A 17,310-nucleotide genomic window follows, 5' to 3' on the forward strand; every position below is an offset into this window, starting at 1 on the left:
CCCCAACACATACACTCTGAGAGAGTCAGAATACGGTTCTCCTGTATTTTCATTTAAGAATAAGATATAAAATCCAGTATCCTGATGCTAGATGTTGATGCTGAGGTTTCTGATTTCTAAGGCTGATATTCATTATAGACGTTATACACCACAATATTTGGGATATACTCTAGAAAACAAATAGCTAAGCTAAATCTAGGACACACATAAGGAAGCATATGAGCTCAATGCAAAGATCTTCCTTCACCACTGAGTGATACATCCCTTTTCTGTCACTACCAAAAACTACAGTCGCTACTGCTGCATTAGTCAGTCAACCTCTCCCTTTTTTCATGCAAAGGACTGAGACAGCACAGAAAAAGAACACAATATGAGGCTAAACCAGGTCCCTATAAGGACTCTATTATTCTTAATTGTTCTTCTCTATACTGAATCTCTGAACCATCACAATATTTTCATTTATTTAAGAGTTTTCAGAAAAGAAAGAAAAAACCTCAGAAAAAAAGCCAATAACCCCTCTTATTAACAAAGCAGTAACACTTTACTGGCCCTCCTTTCCTAAGTAATTTGATTTTTATATCCATTAAGAACTTATCTTCAATGGAAGCATGATGAAGTAAATAGTCACTATGTGTCTTGCTGAATACCCTGAACATTTCTGCAGCTCGTACACTCTATTAGATCAATATTTAGTCTACAAGAAAGAGCATACATGAAAAATAGCTTACACAGAGCAGGCAAAAGTCATGTGGAGGGTGCAAAAGCACAGCCTTTACAAAGTATTAGAATTATTTATATATTAAAATTTTTTTCAGGATGATTTTTTGTGTATTCTTTTTAAAATGTAGCTTAAAGCAAAATTATGCCCCTTCAAATAAGAAAACAATATTAATATTTGGATCAAGTGAGATGTAACTATAAATACCTCTGCATTCCAGAATCCAATTATCCCCTCAGCTAAAAGGACAGTATAAGGGGTGGAGTGGGGGTGTGAAACCACCTATGTAATATGATTTCTAAATTTTACCTTATATACTGAGGGCAGTCAGATTTCTTAGCATCTAGGAGAATGTGATCCACAGCTCAATGTCCAGCTTGCAAGTTTTTTTAAAATCTGCAGGTATTTTCAGAAGAATGCTTTCAATGCACTCTGATTTTCATAGAGTTTAAGGCCACAATATGAAAGTAATTAAAAGTGTAAGCCTTCCAGTGACACCAGTAATATTTTTCAGCTTTCTATTTTTAGGATTTCTTGGCAAGGTTTCCTCTTTCATCCTGGCTCCCAGTTTCTGTATAACAGCCTAAACTGCCAACAGGATTTTAGAGGAGGAATGCCTTGTGGCAAGTTTTTTCTGACTTATTACAGGAAGGGCAAAATGTGATTCTCCCCCCACCATTAGCCAAAAACGGAGGTTCAAAGAATTTTCAAGAATCCAGCAGCCAGCAGTCCATTCATCTGTGTCAAATCCCTGTGATGCTTATTCAAGTCGGGATCCCAGCTTCATAGCACAAACTCCCAATTCAAATCCTTTTTCTCCGTAAACATAGACTGAAAATGCACTTTTCATACTTGCCCTGTCCATATAAGCCAAGTTTTAGTTTGCAGACACATGCAAGATACAAAAGTGTTGAAAGCAATAATTCAATTAAGTATATCTTCAGCTTTAAAAAATTATGGTGATAATTGATCAAAACACTGAAGATAGCACTGAAATGCAACTGCAGTAGTATTAATAAGGATTCTTCCTATTTATTTATTCCTTGCTTTTATTTTTTGTGACAAAGTATAATACATAAATTTCTTAATGAAAATTTCTACAGTATGTGGAAGCAACAGAATGTTTGAATTTATCAATATTTATAAGGAAATTATTAAATCCACAGTGTATTTCATAACAGCTACCACTTTAAAGTATTTTGTGTGCAATCCTGTAGCAAGGTTAATCATTCTCATTCTGTTTTCTCATTCTCGCCATGTTTCAGCAAAAAGTTAAGATTATATTTTTAAATCTTGTGAACCAGTCCTTTGCAGCTAACTTTATCTGAGTTGGAATTAAAAGGAATTTAAAACAATTTAAACTGAAAATACTATTCTCTGGTGAGTTCCACATAATTCATTTTTCCACCTAATGCCCTCCGACATTGCTGAAACCAGGTCAGGTTTGCTAAGTTTTTGAATGACATTCCAATGCTGTTACACTGACAACTTCAATAGAGCTGCAAAACCCAAGAAGAAGCAAGCATCGCTGGAATCTCAGTCAGAGCTGCCTAAGGCTCAGCTCCACCCTTCTAGAAGAACCTCTGCCTCTCAAGATGGGGGCCATCCACAATGAAACCAAGCACTTGGTTCTGGTCAATTAATTCCACATTTTAATGAATATTTAGCATCAATGGCCTTTCAAGATGGATTGCAAGGGAGAAATAAGGAAAACACCTTTTTGCTTGCAAAACAGTATTATTCTTCAGTTTCTCCTTTTATGGATGTTCAGTGCATTCATTGATCCCAGCTGATACATTAAAAACAGGCTCCTTTTTCTGTGGGGAAAACAGCAAAGTGTCACAGTTTGGTGACACAGAGGCTGCCCCATCACTCTTTTTGAGCGTTCCATCAGTGTTCCTTTTGTCTAGACCCTCACATCTTGAGAGTCTTCATGCTACATGTGTAAATGCATTCCTAAATAGGAATTCTTTCCAAATGAGGGCTGAGGAAAGAAAAGCCATCCCCATACTGTTCTGACATGGTTCCACAGTGAAGAACACGACAGCTTTTGCCTTCAGATCACTGGATTTAAAACACCACAATCGACAAACTCTAAAATCCTGCAAGTTTTGTTCAGTTTAAGCCAACAGATTCTCTTCTTTTCCCAGGTGGGGACACAGTTGATGCAACTAAAACTACCCAGATGTCAATGGGAAATAAGTTAGGAATGACTCAGGGAAAAGCTATGGGTCAAATGTCTCATAAGCAGTTAACAGAAGACACGCTTTTGTGTCAGAGTAACTGCAAACCTCAGCTTCCTCCTACTTAGGCAAGTTACAACCACAGGACCTACAGGGCAACAGATCGGCCACCAGACTTCCCTCTGCATGACTTCAGCCTTCCTCAAGTTAGCACTGCTAGTGGTGCCATGGCGCTGGAAGAGCTGAGTGAAGTGCTATACTCACAATCATTATTTTCACGTGAGTATAGTTCTTCTTACAGTGCCCATCAAAAACATTCATGCACAAAGTAGCACTTTCCCCTGCTCAAGCACAAAGGCAAGAAAAAAATGTTCCAAATACCTTAAAGACAGGCTAAAAATACAACCCTTTGTTGAACCACCCACCAAAATTAAAGCAGTGTGAAATCCAGGTCAAAATCCCCAGGTTGAACTCACTCATCTTCTGTATCATCTTTCTTTCTCTCTCGCACATGCATGCATACACACACCCATGTCTAGGTCCTGGTGCCACTGTGCATATGCTTAAACAAAGCCCTTGGACCACTGCATTCAAGACCACCACATAATCAGCCTGTCGCTGAAGCACCATACTGAATACAAACACTGAAAACCCATGAACTGACATTGCAATAAATCTACAGAGAGCCTTCATAAATTGTATGGGGAGCCTTCAAGGACAAAGGCCCAAATGGTTTTAATTTCCCTCTAAGTGATAGCCATAGTTAATACCAGATTTGGCAGGAAGCAGGCATTCCATGCCCGTTGGGCTTATACGGACATGAAAAAGAGTTTATGTTTGACATTTGCTTTAAAAGCATAATGAAAACCTTTTGCTCTTTCAAGTCCCAAACTTGCATTAGTTTCTGAGAGTCTATTACTTTAAAAAAGCATTTGTTGGCTCTGATTGCTTGGATAACTGACAAAAAGCATTAGGAGCAGACTCTTCGTTAATGTTCTGTAGCTGGATGACAGAGAACGGGGAGCAACAGAAACAAGATGCTGAACAGCACATTTATTCTCTGTCCCCCTTACAACTGTTTTTGATAAATAAGAAGTGGCTTATGACATCAAGCTGTGATTCATCACTGGCAACTCTCCATCAATTAACAGAAAGGAAAGAATATGTAGTATTTCCACATATCACCCCAATTGTCTCCATGTGTTTTCCCCCTGAATGTCACATACAGCCGTCTGCCTGGTGCCCTGGTGACACGGCCAAACAGTATGGCAAGTATTGGTAACAGTGGAGATCCAAAAGCAATGGCCCATTTTCCATCAGCTGTGCTCCACATTCCTGCCAGACATGTAATAGAGGGCTAAAGTATCCACAGTGTTACATGCATTTGGGGTAGGTCAGAGCTGGGAAGGTTTGTGGATGACAGTCTTCTCAGAGCAGAAGGTACGAAAAGGCCAAGGCCAGCTAGTTGTGAGAACGGGAAGCAGCAGTTGTTTAACAGAGCTCTTGCAAGTCCCACAGCCAAAACAACCAACCTGGTCCCTCCATCCTGAAATCTATATGGGAACCAAAAAGATACATCTTGTTCTGCGTGTTGCAGCTCCTGAAAAAATGGCTGACTTCACACCATGTGTAAGGCAGCATATATAAAGGCATAATTCAGCTGTTAAAAATCATGACCTAAGGAAAGCAACAGCTCTGTGGTGTGCCCCAGATCCATCATAATAATGACTTATTGCTTTATGTTGCATTACTTAAAATTAATACACCACCAGTTTAGCCATGTGGTCAAATACATTCTGGGGTTCACAAGTAACTTGACATATGAGTAACAACCAGCGTGGGCATGCAAGTATATTCACACATGTACTGACGCAGCACTGTGCTGCGTTTTGTAAAAATACATCTCAATTTTTTTAAAAAACCTAAACTCTTGCTACAGAAACTGCTCATATTCGTACCAGGGAGTAAAGGTGCGATTAGGATTACCATTGTAACTTAAGCATCCAAGAAGTGACAGAGAAGTCCTAGCTTTGGTGACTTCGAAGGGGATCTGGGACATAAGTAACTTTTCTTAAAGCCCACAGGGTCCAAAAGGGTTTTAGAAAACAGTAAGTCACCTCAAGGTGACTCTTACATTACCAGCTCTCCTTATATTACCAGCTGGCTGAGGTTGGAAGCCAGAAAAGACTGGGATGGAAGAGGGGTTGGCCCTTCCCCAGAGAGGCAGTAACTTCCATGACCAGCTGGACCAGGGCCAGTGGGAAGATCTACAAACCAAGTACAGCGGCATGACAAATCTGTGGATTAACAGCAGCATTGTCAGGGAGCAAGGCATGCTCAAAGCTGGTTATCACATGGGATTTGGGAATGAACTCTGTTTTCAAAAGCCAATTCAGAAATACCAGACTGAACCACCTCCTAACTATCATGATTTGAAGTGGTCATCCTTGCCATGGCAAGCTCTTGAGGTCTGATAAGAGTCCTTACAAGAAAATGTACTGTATGGCTGATGGTAACTAGGAATCTCAAAGACCTTGAGATAAACTTCACTTTACCCTATCACCCTAGAGACTTCTTGTTTTAGTTTTATGTATGTGTTATAAAATGAAACAGGGCAGGAATGAATGAGAGCGCCTATTCACTTCCGTTAGCTCTGGCTTCATTCAATTTTCTCTCCCCAGATCTGGAACAGCTCTGATAAACAATGGTGGCAGTTGACTCTCTAAAACATTTCACATCTATGTTATTTGTGATAGCTGGAACAGCTATTTCTGCCCTTAATTCAAAAGGGCATATCCACAAGGCAATCGTATTTGGCTTTAATTGCAAAGACCTTATAAGAATAAAAAAAATAGCCAGGAACCCATTATTGTAGAAAGCAGTATTGACTGATGGTTAAAGCACAGATAAAATGAAGTAAGAAGATCTGTTACGGGCTGTGCTACCAAGTTTTTTTGGTTAAGTGTCTTTTCACCATTCCATTTATTTCATTACAACCAAGATGAAAAAGTGCTCTGTTGTGACAGAGACAATGGAAAACCTGCAAAATTGGAATCAAAAGATGACTTAAAAATTCCCATACTTCTTAGAAGTGACATCTGAGGTTGTCATTTGCTTCATATGAAAATGAACCTCTAGGACTTTACATACAAGTTTTATTTTAGATATGCTACTAATTTTGAAAGTAGAGGTATTCTCAATGATCATCCAAACTGATTTCAAACAGAACTTTCAATTAAAGTAATGGTTTCAGATGAAGTATAAAGGTGTACCTATAAATTTCAGGTGATTCTCATACCTATTCTTGCTGTCCTTCTATGGTGATAAAATTTGTACTGTGCCTTCTAGGTCAAATGCCCTTTCCCATTTGATCTTAAAACTGCCAGGTCATTGAACAAAAAAACAGGGTTTCATAAACACGTCCTATAGTAATTCTCCAAGAAAAATGAGCTACCAGTTAAGCAGAATAATAATTTCTGACTCAGAAATTGGTGAAATAGTAGGGCAGAGACTGCATAGAACACCAGACAACAAATGCAGAAATCCTGAACTATTTTAATGCTTTTTTCTAAGGACTCAAGTCCTAAATGGGTGAGCTGCCAAACAGCATCTCATAATGCCTTTAGTTGTCACAAAGCAGAGTCAAACTCCTCTCTCCACCATCTTGCAAGGAACTACAGAGGGCACAAACTAAGACAAAAATAATCTCAACCTCTCACACACACCAAGAAACACCTAGCATACACTCAGCACTGGGCATATACTTACTTTTTACATTCCCACTGTGTTTACTTGAGTTAGTGTAGCAAAATCATGTCTAGTTGGAAAATCTAATCCCACTTATTTTGGCTCTTTATATATTAAAAACATAGCAGGCTGGAAAGAGAAAAGAAACAAAAAGTTAGTGCACTGCTGTCTTCTCTTCATCTGTTTTTAGGAGAAGGCCACTTCACATTTGGGGTTTTTTTGGCCACGTGGAGGGGAAAGGTTTCTTCCAGAAATCATCAATTATAGGAAGTGGCAGGTCACATAAAATAAATGCACAACATAAAGGTAGCTGCAACATCCAGCCACTGGGACTCAAGTCGTGTCATGCACTAGGTACCATAGCCTCTTTTCTAACGGTCAAACCGAGATGGTGGGAATTCACATAAATAAAGCAGGAGTACAGCATATGAGCTTACAGAGTTTCTTGCAAGCTGTTAGCTGGCTTCTAACTTAAATCTCCTTTTCCTCCCTTGGTCCCTCCCACATATGCCTCCCCAACCCAGTCCATAAGAAGGTTAACATGAAGAATATTGTTAACTACCATCCATGCTAAAGATGAAAAGCCCCCTGAAATGTAATTTTCTGCAGGGTATTTGTATTTTAACTGCCAGGGCACTATATCCTGTATGAATTATTTCCTGAGTAAGAGGTATCCTCACTTGCCTGGATTTTTTGACCAGTCGTTAGCAGCTTTGTATGAGACTGAACCAGGATTCTTAAACCTTATTTATGTGTTTTATGTTGCACCAGTAGTCTCTTATAATGCTGTAAGAGATCCACAAAGAGCTGTGTTTGGCACTGGAAGTTTTGTTGCTGTAAGAGCCATAGAATCAGAGCCCAATTCAGCAACTGCAGATATTTAAACCAGGGCCTATATTATACATAAACAACTAAGCATGTTAAAGTATGAAATATCAGCGTTAAACAAGTGAAAATCTATACCCGGATGCATCACAGATACAGTTTCACACCCAAGCATCATGTGATCTATGCACCCACTTTAGGGGAAAAAGAAGGGCAGTGGGCAAGAAAGCTGTTTTTGTAAGGGTATCTGAGAGGATGCAACAAAGCAAAAGGAAATATCAAGTAGTTATCTCTTTGGAGGAAAATGAAAGAGGGCATAATAAGTGTTGTTATGTTTGGTGAGGAGGGGGAAATTTATCATGACCAGCATCATACATGGGTCACTAGGGGATTAAACATTCCTAAACTTTAATTCAGTAAACTATTTTAAGTCATCTTTAAAATTAATTTTCAATTTTTAGAGATGTCAAGATCACATGAGCCTATAAGTATTTTATTGTATAGGAATGGGCTTAAGAAATTGCTTAATTTTCAAGTGCTTTGTTGAATGAAGAACCCTGCTGCTGGAGCTAAGTAAAACATTCAACCATCGCAGACTCATGATGATTCCTCAACCTCTTACATGAGTAGAGCAGAGTGGAGGAGGAAGGGAAATGCTGCTAACATTTTACTTTTTCATGAGAGAGGCCAAGACTGCTCAGGCACCAGTGCTACTCAAGGATTTATTAAAATCAGCAGGAGCTCGCTCTGCTGTTGGAGGGCCATGGGATCTGTATCAGCCCTGAGGTCAGGAGGGAGGACCAGCTGGAATGAAGGAGAAATAGGAAAAAGAGCATGACTCTCATTCCACATATCGTAAAAAAACTCACATGTTTTGAATAACAATTATGATAATTTAATCATTGGTTTGGATGATTAAACAACGTGTATCAGTGATGGAATTGTGATCTGAACCGTCTGTGCAAAGAAACAGCTTTATGAAATGGTGGGGTGACTGAAACTATTTAACCTCCTTGCTTTTAACCAGCTAGATTTGCAGCAGATGGTACCTACTTATATTCAACACAGTCATTTCTCCCTCACTGTTCTCCAAGAATTCTATCGATTTTCTGGGTAACCAAAGACTGTCCAAGATCCAGGAAACTTCCCTATTTAGATTAAAAAAACAGAACCAGCAATGAATTTTCTTTTAAAATAATACAATTTAACATTCATAGTCTGTGGGAAGAAACAATTCTGAAATTATAAAGCTACAGCAATGCTCAAAAGTAACCCACAAACTCTAAAAAAAAAAAATAAATATTGTTTTCTATTGTAAGTTTCATGGGAAAGTTGTTCATCTTACAGGATGTCACTTGAGGGCAGTAACTGAGCCATTTGGGGAACTTTCTCTTTCCTACTATTCACTTGATACTCTTCTGGAAGGAGAAAGTGTTTTAAATCCTTCTTTGCTTATCAGTTCCTCTAAGAAATTATTTTTGTTAAGTTTTGAAGCTGCAATTATTTTTCTAAAAAATCTTTAATCCAGTTTTACAATGGTTTTCAGCAAGAGGGAAGTAAAATGACTGAAAACTATCTAGCCCATTTTCCACAGGGCATATCATAGCTGTCAGACAAAAGGCAGGATACTGGAGATGTAATTCTTTCCAGTAACAGCCATTATGTTTCAGTGTACTTCACCTGCCTGAAACCACTTGGAAACCTAACTTATACAGCACCTAAAACCGCTTGAGAGTTTTGAAAAGCTTTCCTTGGTCATTAAAAATATCATAGACAACTTGCACTTAAGGAACCAGATATGGTGCTGAAGACCTTGAAAAGAACTCCAGTTGCATACTGTTACGTAGTCTGTATTAGGCTAGCTTCCACTTTCCCCAAGATTCTCATGTACTAAAAAACATTACTGACAGAGACATCATTACATGAATTAACCTGACTGGTTAAATAATAATAATGGAGTGGGAACAAGACACATAGTCTAAGGGATTTACCATCTACGTACAATAATAAAAATGATGCCACTTTCCTCCAGAATTTATTCATTAGATGAAAGAACACATTCATTAACAAAAGGGTGATTGGCCCACAGGATTCATCAGCTTCTTGAATAGGATTTGACTAATAATGCTCCCCCTGGCTGGGTCTTCTACAGTTGTCATCATCTTGGCCTGCAATCTGCGCAGACGACCTAGCACTGGCAAAAAAAATATTCTTAAGGATTCTTGTTGTTTTATTCTGACTCTTCTGTTGCATAACACAATACAAGGAAATGATGCTAAAGACTTATGAGCTTGTGGGCATTTTGGCCCAATGCTGCTATTTGCTTAGTATTCAATCCCAAAACCCTTTAAAATCTTTATTCCTGGAAGAACTACTTTTCTTCCTATTCATCTGTACAAATAAGTCATCAATAGCAGAAGCCAGAATATTCCTGCAGGGAGATTATGGACTCCGCAATATTGGTGACTGCTCTCTGATATAGGGTAGCATCCTCACATTTGCACACTTTCACCCAGAGTCAGAGATACCTAGATATAATATGGAAGCCTACTGTACAGAGAAGACAGTACAGAAGATCCATTTGGACTGTCCTTTTTCCTTGCTTTGCACAAGTGACAAGTCATTACTTAAAAAGTAATATGCTTCAGTGGAAAAGCGTTACACTGAGGATCAGAAAACCTGAAGTCTTTTATGTATTTGCTGAGCAACTCTGAAAAGGTTACTTTATTTACTTTACTTTGCACTTCAGCTTTACTTTGCTTTTTTGCTTACTGATGTAAGACAGCAGGACTGAGATAACTTCAGTTCAAGGACTCGTATTTTTACAGCTCATAACATTTTATGATAATAAACACCTGTGTTTTGCATTGCTGATATTCTCTTGAAAAAGAAAAAAGTTATCAGAAACTATATGCAAACAAGTTCCTATCTCTCACACTCAACTTCCAAGTTAAAAAAAAAAATCCCAAGAATTGCTCCTCTGAGAAGTCTGATCTCACTAAAGATTGTTCAGGGAGTCTGACCTCCCTTACAATATTATACACAAAGAAAAAGAAATTTAAAGGCGTGGTTAAAAAGTAAAGATTAAGACAATGAGTTTTCAGGTAACATTGGGATCTGCTCAGGAAGGATTGCCTATAGATACTGAGCCAGGGCTGGTGCTTGCATTCAGTACTGACTGCAGTCCAGACTGAACAGGGAATTCAATAGTCACTGTCACAGCGGCCCCTCACAGGAAGCTGATAAACCACCCAAGGACGAGGCCTAACCAAAAAACATAATTGCAAACCTGTGGCATTAGTGCCAATTTTAAGTTAGCTTAATTTCATTGATTCCAAGAGAAAAATAGTTGTCTAGTGCAATGTATACTAGAAAAATCTACCCCTCTCCTTGAAAATACAAAACAAACAAACCACTTCACTCTTTAAAACACCTTCCCAGATTCAAATTTATGCTATTTTCCCCTCAACTTTGTCTTAAGACCTTTTGGCATATTCTGAGGCAGAATGCCTAATATTACAATTATTTCAACCACCCAGTGGTAGAAATTCCTATTGTATAATCATATATCTTCCTGCTGGAAGAGAAAGATCAATAGAAATTCAACAATATAGAAAGCTCCTATTTTAAGCTGTTGCTTGTTGCCTCCTTTTTCATGTTCCAGATGTAAAATAAAGCCACTGATGTTAATACATCCTGCCCACATGTTTTCTGTTCCATAATAGCAGCATAAATTGGAGCCTATGCCAGCTTTGTAGACTACTCCATCATTTGAACTCATTTTATAACCCATATTTTGAGAATTACTGGTCCAGCTTCCCCTATCACTCATACTAATTTAAAACTGATGAAATGCAATTTGTTTCAGAGAAGAAACTCTTGATTTATACTAATATAAATAAGAGAAGAATAAGAGAAGAATGTAGACCATCCATTTCAGGGTATGAGAGTGGTGAAGCTCTGCTTAGCCCCAGCAGTCCCTGCTATATCCCTACGCACTGGTGCTAGGGAACTACCAAATTTCTTTATCTTGTTGCTTGGTGTTGCCCTCTCCCTGTCCGTTTAAGTGTCACAGGAAGAGGAGTTTAACATCATTTAGCTTGTTCTCTTGCTCCTGGCTTCAATGCTCAGGTTCACTTGACACTTCAGGATATCTTAACAAGGAAAAGAAGAATCAAGAACAAACTTGGAAGTAAAATCTAGCTGAAAAGGAGTTATTCCTAAGCAATATTAATAACATTAATTATCTGGAGAGTACTCTGAGCAGCAGACTCTCAATTAGCAGCCCCAGGCAGCCACAAAGAAAAGCAGGAACCAAAGTGTAGTGGGGCAAAACTGTCACGGTGAACACGTACCACAGCAGTGTGACACTGTTTCTGAGCAATAGGGTTACCCATGCCTAACTAAGTCCTAGTAATAGAAGTGCTGGCATGAAAAAGAGAACAAGGCATGGCTTTTGCTCCCAAAGTCATATAGTGTGGAACATTTTCTTGATGTGTTTCAAGAGCATCCGGCAAAATTGGGGTCCTGGCGTCAACTGAGTCACTGTGCAATGACCAGTTAGTAACCTTCCCTCTAGTAAAGCATGCTCCATTAAGATTCTAAAATCAGACTCATGGTGCTGGAGCTAAGAGTTACTAGGAAATTTATATTTATGAATCCCTGAAAAAAAAAGAAAAGGTTCTTACAATAATTTTTCTTTCCTATGTAACATTATGATTTTCAGGTTTAATATTGTGCCTAAGGTCACAGGCTAACGTTTCTTTGGCAAAGAGATGACTGGATATCATTGTATATGCTTTCAAATGGAATAAAGCTCCTTCTTCTAATTCTGAGAGAAGGCAAAAAATTCAGCCCTTTAAATGAGTCACTTGTCTACAACAGAATGCTGGCCATCTTACACCTCAGAGGAAAGCAATTCTGGCAGGAAAACATACGCTCAGATATTTCCCTGGCAGCTTTTTATAATAAAATGGTTATTTGAAGCTGCTTGGTTTGAAACGTTAGACGCAAGAGTGAGGGAGATGGTTTCACAGATAGAGCGCACATGAGATGGTCAAAGGGAGCTTGAAACCAGTAAAGATTATTTAGTACATATATCCACAGTTTACCACTTGTGTGGTATATTATTCATAAATTTCTGGGAAACTAATCCTAAAAGGTTTCAACAGAAATGGTATGTCTTCAGAAGGGATTTGAAATGAAAGAGGTTGCTCACTTAAGCATGCAAGAGGAGAGGGAGACTGCTATAGCGTGCCGAACCCTAGTCAGCAAAAACATTTAAACATATGCTTAAAATTAATTTAAATCCATTGTTGAATCAAGCTTTCAGAGGTAACCCAGAGGAAGTGCATGAAACTTCAAAGGTGCAGAGGTTTGCTTAGCAAACCAGAAATAGAGATGCTTGAATGAGCCTCTGGAATGAGTTCTGTGGCGCTGAGACTCTTGGCTAACACTCTAGAGGTTTCTGGTACTTCCTATTTGCAGTTGTGCCGAGAGGCTGCTATTTTGGCAGTTTCTCTGTTTTTGTCCACAGTCGTAAAGTTAACGGGAACCCATCGCTGAGATCAAATGGGTTTTAAACCAGAGTTATTTAAAGTTGATCAAGCTTTCATACCCGTTAAAAGTTGGTATGTGTACTTCAGGATTATCAACCCATCCTCATTTTTGGGCATTTCTTTTCCGTAACTGCCCCAAAAAGCGATTTAGGTGCATATTCAAAGCTAACAGGGAATATTTACACGAGTGGGAAGGCGAACGCATGCTCTGGCATGTGCCGGCTGCGGCCGGCGTCGCAGGGGAGCAGCACGCTGCCGACAAGCTCCGCGGGCTCAGCACCCGCGACCGAGCCGGCGCAGCGGGAAAAGCGAACCGCCGCCTACGCGCGATGGAGCCGAGCGCCGGGCTCAGCCCGTGCGCCGGCCAGCCCCCGGCAGGACTCAGGGAGGGCGCCGAGACGCCGCCCCGCATACCCGCGCCTTTGCTTTCCTCGCCGCCGCGGAGAGAGGCGGGCGCTGCCGCTGCCACGCACGCCCCGCGCAGCCCCGGACCCCAGCGCGGTGCGGAGCGGAGCTGCCGCCGGCGCCCCACGGCAGGGCCCGGCGGAGCGAGGCGATGCTACCGACGCCGGGCGCAGGCGCCTCCCCGCGGCCCGCCCTTCGGCGGCGGCGGCGCCGAGCCCGGCGGGGGTGGCCGCGGCCCCGGCAGCGCCGCAACCCGCCCCGCCGCCCCCGGGCTGGGGAGTACATCCCGCGTACCTGAATCATCGTCTCGGCCTCTTCTTGCGCCGAGCGGCGACGGGGAAGGGGACGCAGCTCCCTCCCGCGGCACGCCAGGCTCGCCCAGCCGCCCATGGGGCACTCCCGGCCGCTCCTCGCCTCCAGCGCGGTCCCGGGGCCCTGCCCTCTGCGCGCTCCTCACCCGCCGCCGGCAGCCATGAGCCCCCCGCCCCTGCGCGGCCGGTGCTGGGCTTCCACAGCCGGGCTGAGCTCCCCTGGCTGTCACCCCCTCGGCCGCTCTCCGAGCTCCTTCCCTCTCTGCTTTCCCTTTTGTCACCGGGCTCCCGAGCTGACCACACCGTGCCCCCTCCGGGGCCGGGACGACAAATCAGAGAGCCGGTGCCGAAAGCTCGTGTCTCCAGCTGGGGAAACTTAGCCTTCCCTATTCTGGTGGGAGGGTTTTTGGATCACTGGGTGGTATGGATACCATAACAATGAAACTAATAACTCGCAAAACAGTCTGCTTCGGAGGGTGCGCTCCTTTTGTGCAGAAGAAAAGCGAGCTTTCCAGCAATCTGTCACTAAAGCAAGCTGATAGTACCCAAGTAACTTGAGAGAGAAAAATGGGTATTTAAAGTTGACATCAAGAATGACTTTAAAAACAGTTTCAGAAGGGAAGAACCTACAGGAATTTCCTGCTTCTTTGTGTAATCTGCCTGCCTGTGTACATTAATTAATTCCCTTTGGTTTTTAACAGAACTTAATTTCCCTGCCTGTGAGAGGATGTACACTGCTTGTAAGAGGCAGGGAAGATAACCATGTGATGGAAGCACGGCACTGTAAGCTTAGAGACAGGGGTTCTGTTTCCCTCTTTGCCAAAGACGTTTGCTATCCTATGCAATTTAAGTTTGCAGAAATGTGCTGTAATTTTGCATGTTTTAATTCTTAGCTCTCCAGCTTTAGGAAAGGCAGAGCTGCTTTACCCACAGTGCCGAGAATCTGTATCTCCCACCAGGACATAAGGGCATAACACTGGATAACTGCTACTATAATTAAGGGATCGTGGGCAAAAAATTTCAGCTGTCGTCTCTTTGGGTTTCCAAGTTTCCTCCTCTGCAGAAAAGGACACGGTATAAATCAGTGCTTCCCTGCCTCTGACGTGTCCTGAGAAGTTCAAGACACATTTACTTGACTGTCATGCTGTAAAAGATGTCTATAACTGAACAGCAAAGAGAGTTCATTACCTATTTCCAAACATTTGCATTTCAGTGTTCTAGCAGAGGCATCTTAAAATAGATTTGGAGGAACTGGGTCGATCAGTTTTGTTTTTCCTTAAGGAATAGAAGAGATGAGAAATCATTTCTGAACATTTGTGTTGTGATAACATCTGACATGTTATGCTTTAGGTCAAAACAATGTGTCTTTTATACAGCTAAAAAAGAAAAATAATTAAATGGGTTTTAACACTATTATTATTTATTTGTACCATTTGGATGTTCTAATTGAGTACTTGGCCCCCATTATGCCAGGCACTCAACTTCAGGTGACTTAAGTCATTTTACTTCATAAATTAGTTGATCTTGTGCATGAAGGAGTTCAGGTATACACTGAGTAGCCTACATGGGGTCATTTCTGGGCTGTCAGCTTATTTTCACTGCATAAGTCTTCCCATGTTTCTCCCCCGGCCCTCCATTGCCTGAACTCTGTGTTCAAAGAGCCTGAATGCACAAATGGGTTATTTCTGTAGGATGAGGGATTGATTAAGGGAGAAAGGGTCATTGTACAGGAAGAGCTATTCTTAGATAACTTGAAGGTCTGATATTGTCATGTAAGCTTTTTTGAGAAGTCACAAATCATGACTAATGAGCTGTATTTGAAATACCCCAAACTGACTGGAGTCATAATATGGGAATGTGTATTGTGAAGGTGACTTTTATGAGCTAGTCAAAAGCAACCTCTCCAACTGGCATTTGTACTGGCTCATCCACTTCAAGGTGAGTTCATCTGGTCCTTGTTGACTGATCCACAAATAAAAGTCATGAAGAGGAGAGAACTTAAGTCAGTGTCGTTAATTTGACAGTATAGGAATGACTATTGACAGGTTTGAAATCCCTCTTCAGAAATTAAATGGTATAAATGTGGAAATGTCAACCCCTTCTGAAAGACTTTTCACCGTTCTACCTTACTGGAATGATCACTTCCATTGCTTTAGTGCTTTGACCCTACTTTTAATTTCTGTCATCTTCTAAATATGACTTGGTATGTGTGAAAGGGTTTGCAAAGCTTAACTATTCAAGCCAATGTTTCATATGGCTCTGCTGCTTGTTCTGGTATTTAAAAAAAAAAAAAAAACAGTATTTGTTTTCTCAAAACCAAAGTAGAATCAAGAATTAGAAGGGGACAGAGAGTCATGCTGCTGGTAAATAACTAAGGTTATAGCTTTCTTGATTAGTGCTACCACTTCCCTTTTTATACAGATTCTTCAAATGCAGCTGGGCAGCTTGTCAGCTAACCTTGAAAAAGAGATCACAGAACTTTATTATAACTTTCTTTAACAGAGGTAACCAAGATCATTTTGGGACTCAAATGCCAAGTTCCGCTCTGGATTAGTCCTTGACTCTGGCACCTGTATGCAAAAAATATTCAGTGGTTATTTGTTCATAATTTGAAGAGAATTTTATCTGTGGGTTCCACAATGTGGTGACCCTGTCCTTGACATGTCAAATGCTCTCAACTGCCATTAATTGGTAATTCAGGGAACTCATTACCACAAACCTGATCCAGTGCAGTACCTGCAATGAAAAGGGTGTGTTTTTAAAGAAAGTAGTAAATGTGTTTTTATTTATAGGAGGGGCATGCAAGCATTAATAACCCATCATTATTTAAGTAAATAGGAATGGAAGAGTTTCCTTAACTATTCAGTCCCCCTCCTATTTCCTCCACCATTGTCAGCAGTTAGAAAAGATGGGTTTCAGCCTTGTCATTAGCAAAACCAGAGGGAGGTTGGGGAGGACCAAGGAGTGTGGGGAAAGAAGTAACAAAAAATGCACAGATGTGTAATGATTTCAAATTAACTAACTGTGGCTAAGACATAGATCACTTCCTAGAGAATAATGACCAAAGCCCCAGGCAAAGCCAGGCGTATTAGCATGAAGTCTGCCATTAACTCTCCAGGAAATGCACCAGTCTGAAGTCAATGAAATTATAGCCAGTTATTTGGTGGGAGAGGGATTAGTCAGGCAAGAGGAACATTTTCCTTATGGTGCCATTATTTTTACTGAGCAGCACAAAAATTATATTCATTTCATGACCCTGCTTCTGTGTTGGAACATCTACAGAGAAAAAAATGGATTGCACAGAAGTTATTCAAAATTCTTTCAATAGCTCAGGGAATTTTTAGCATTATTGCAGTGGGAACAGGAGCAGCTCCTAAATTTTGCACATATTGTCAGGGTTGTGCAATTCTCAGCCTTCTGTTCTTCAAATACTTAGCTTCCTTCTGTACTGAACAGTTTTGTTATTCCAGTGTATGACTGCCAAAAGACTCCCATTAGCCCTAGCAGTATGTGTTAACAGGCTGTTTCTTATTATTCAGATTATGTGGACATAACAAAAATTA

General features: G+C 40.7%; 1 protein-coding gene across 11 annotated transcripts in view; it reads right to left on the reverse strand.

Moving 5' to 3' along the window:
- Window positions 1–14,136, reverse strand: part of TNS3 (tensin 3) — a 243,433-nt gene extending 229,297 nt beyond the window's left edge. For 6 of the 11 annotated variants that reach the window (XM_075493666.1, XM_075493665.1, XM_075493667.1 and 3 more), the window contains exon 1: window positions 13,731–14,136. In XM_075493666.1, coding sequence (XP_075349781.1) covers window positions 13,731–13,826 — 96 coding nt within the window. In that variant the 5' untranslated portion in view covers window positions 13,827–14,136. Of the gene's footprint in view, window positions 1–6,669; window positions 6,778–13,730 lie in introns of all 11 variants that reach the window. The other 5 variants (XM_075493668.1, XM_075493673.1, XM_075493671.1 and 2 more) reach the window with 5 other exon arrangements.
- Window positions 14,137–17,310: the final 3,174 nt, after the last annotated feature.

This window comes from Mycteria americana, chromosome 2, assembly GCF_035582795.1.
Source record: "Mycteria americana isolate JAX WOST 10 ecotype Jacksonville Zoo and Gardens chromosome 2, USCA_MyAme_1.0, whole genome shotgun sequence".
In the NCBI taxonomy this organism is placed as follows: Eukaryota; Metazoa; Chordata; class Aves; order Ciconiiformes; family Ciconiidae; genus Mycteria; species Mycteria americana.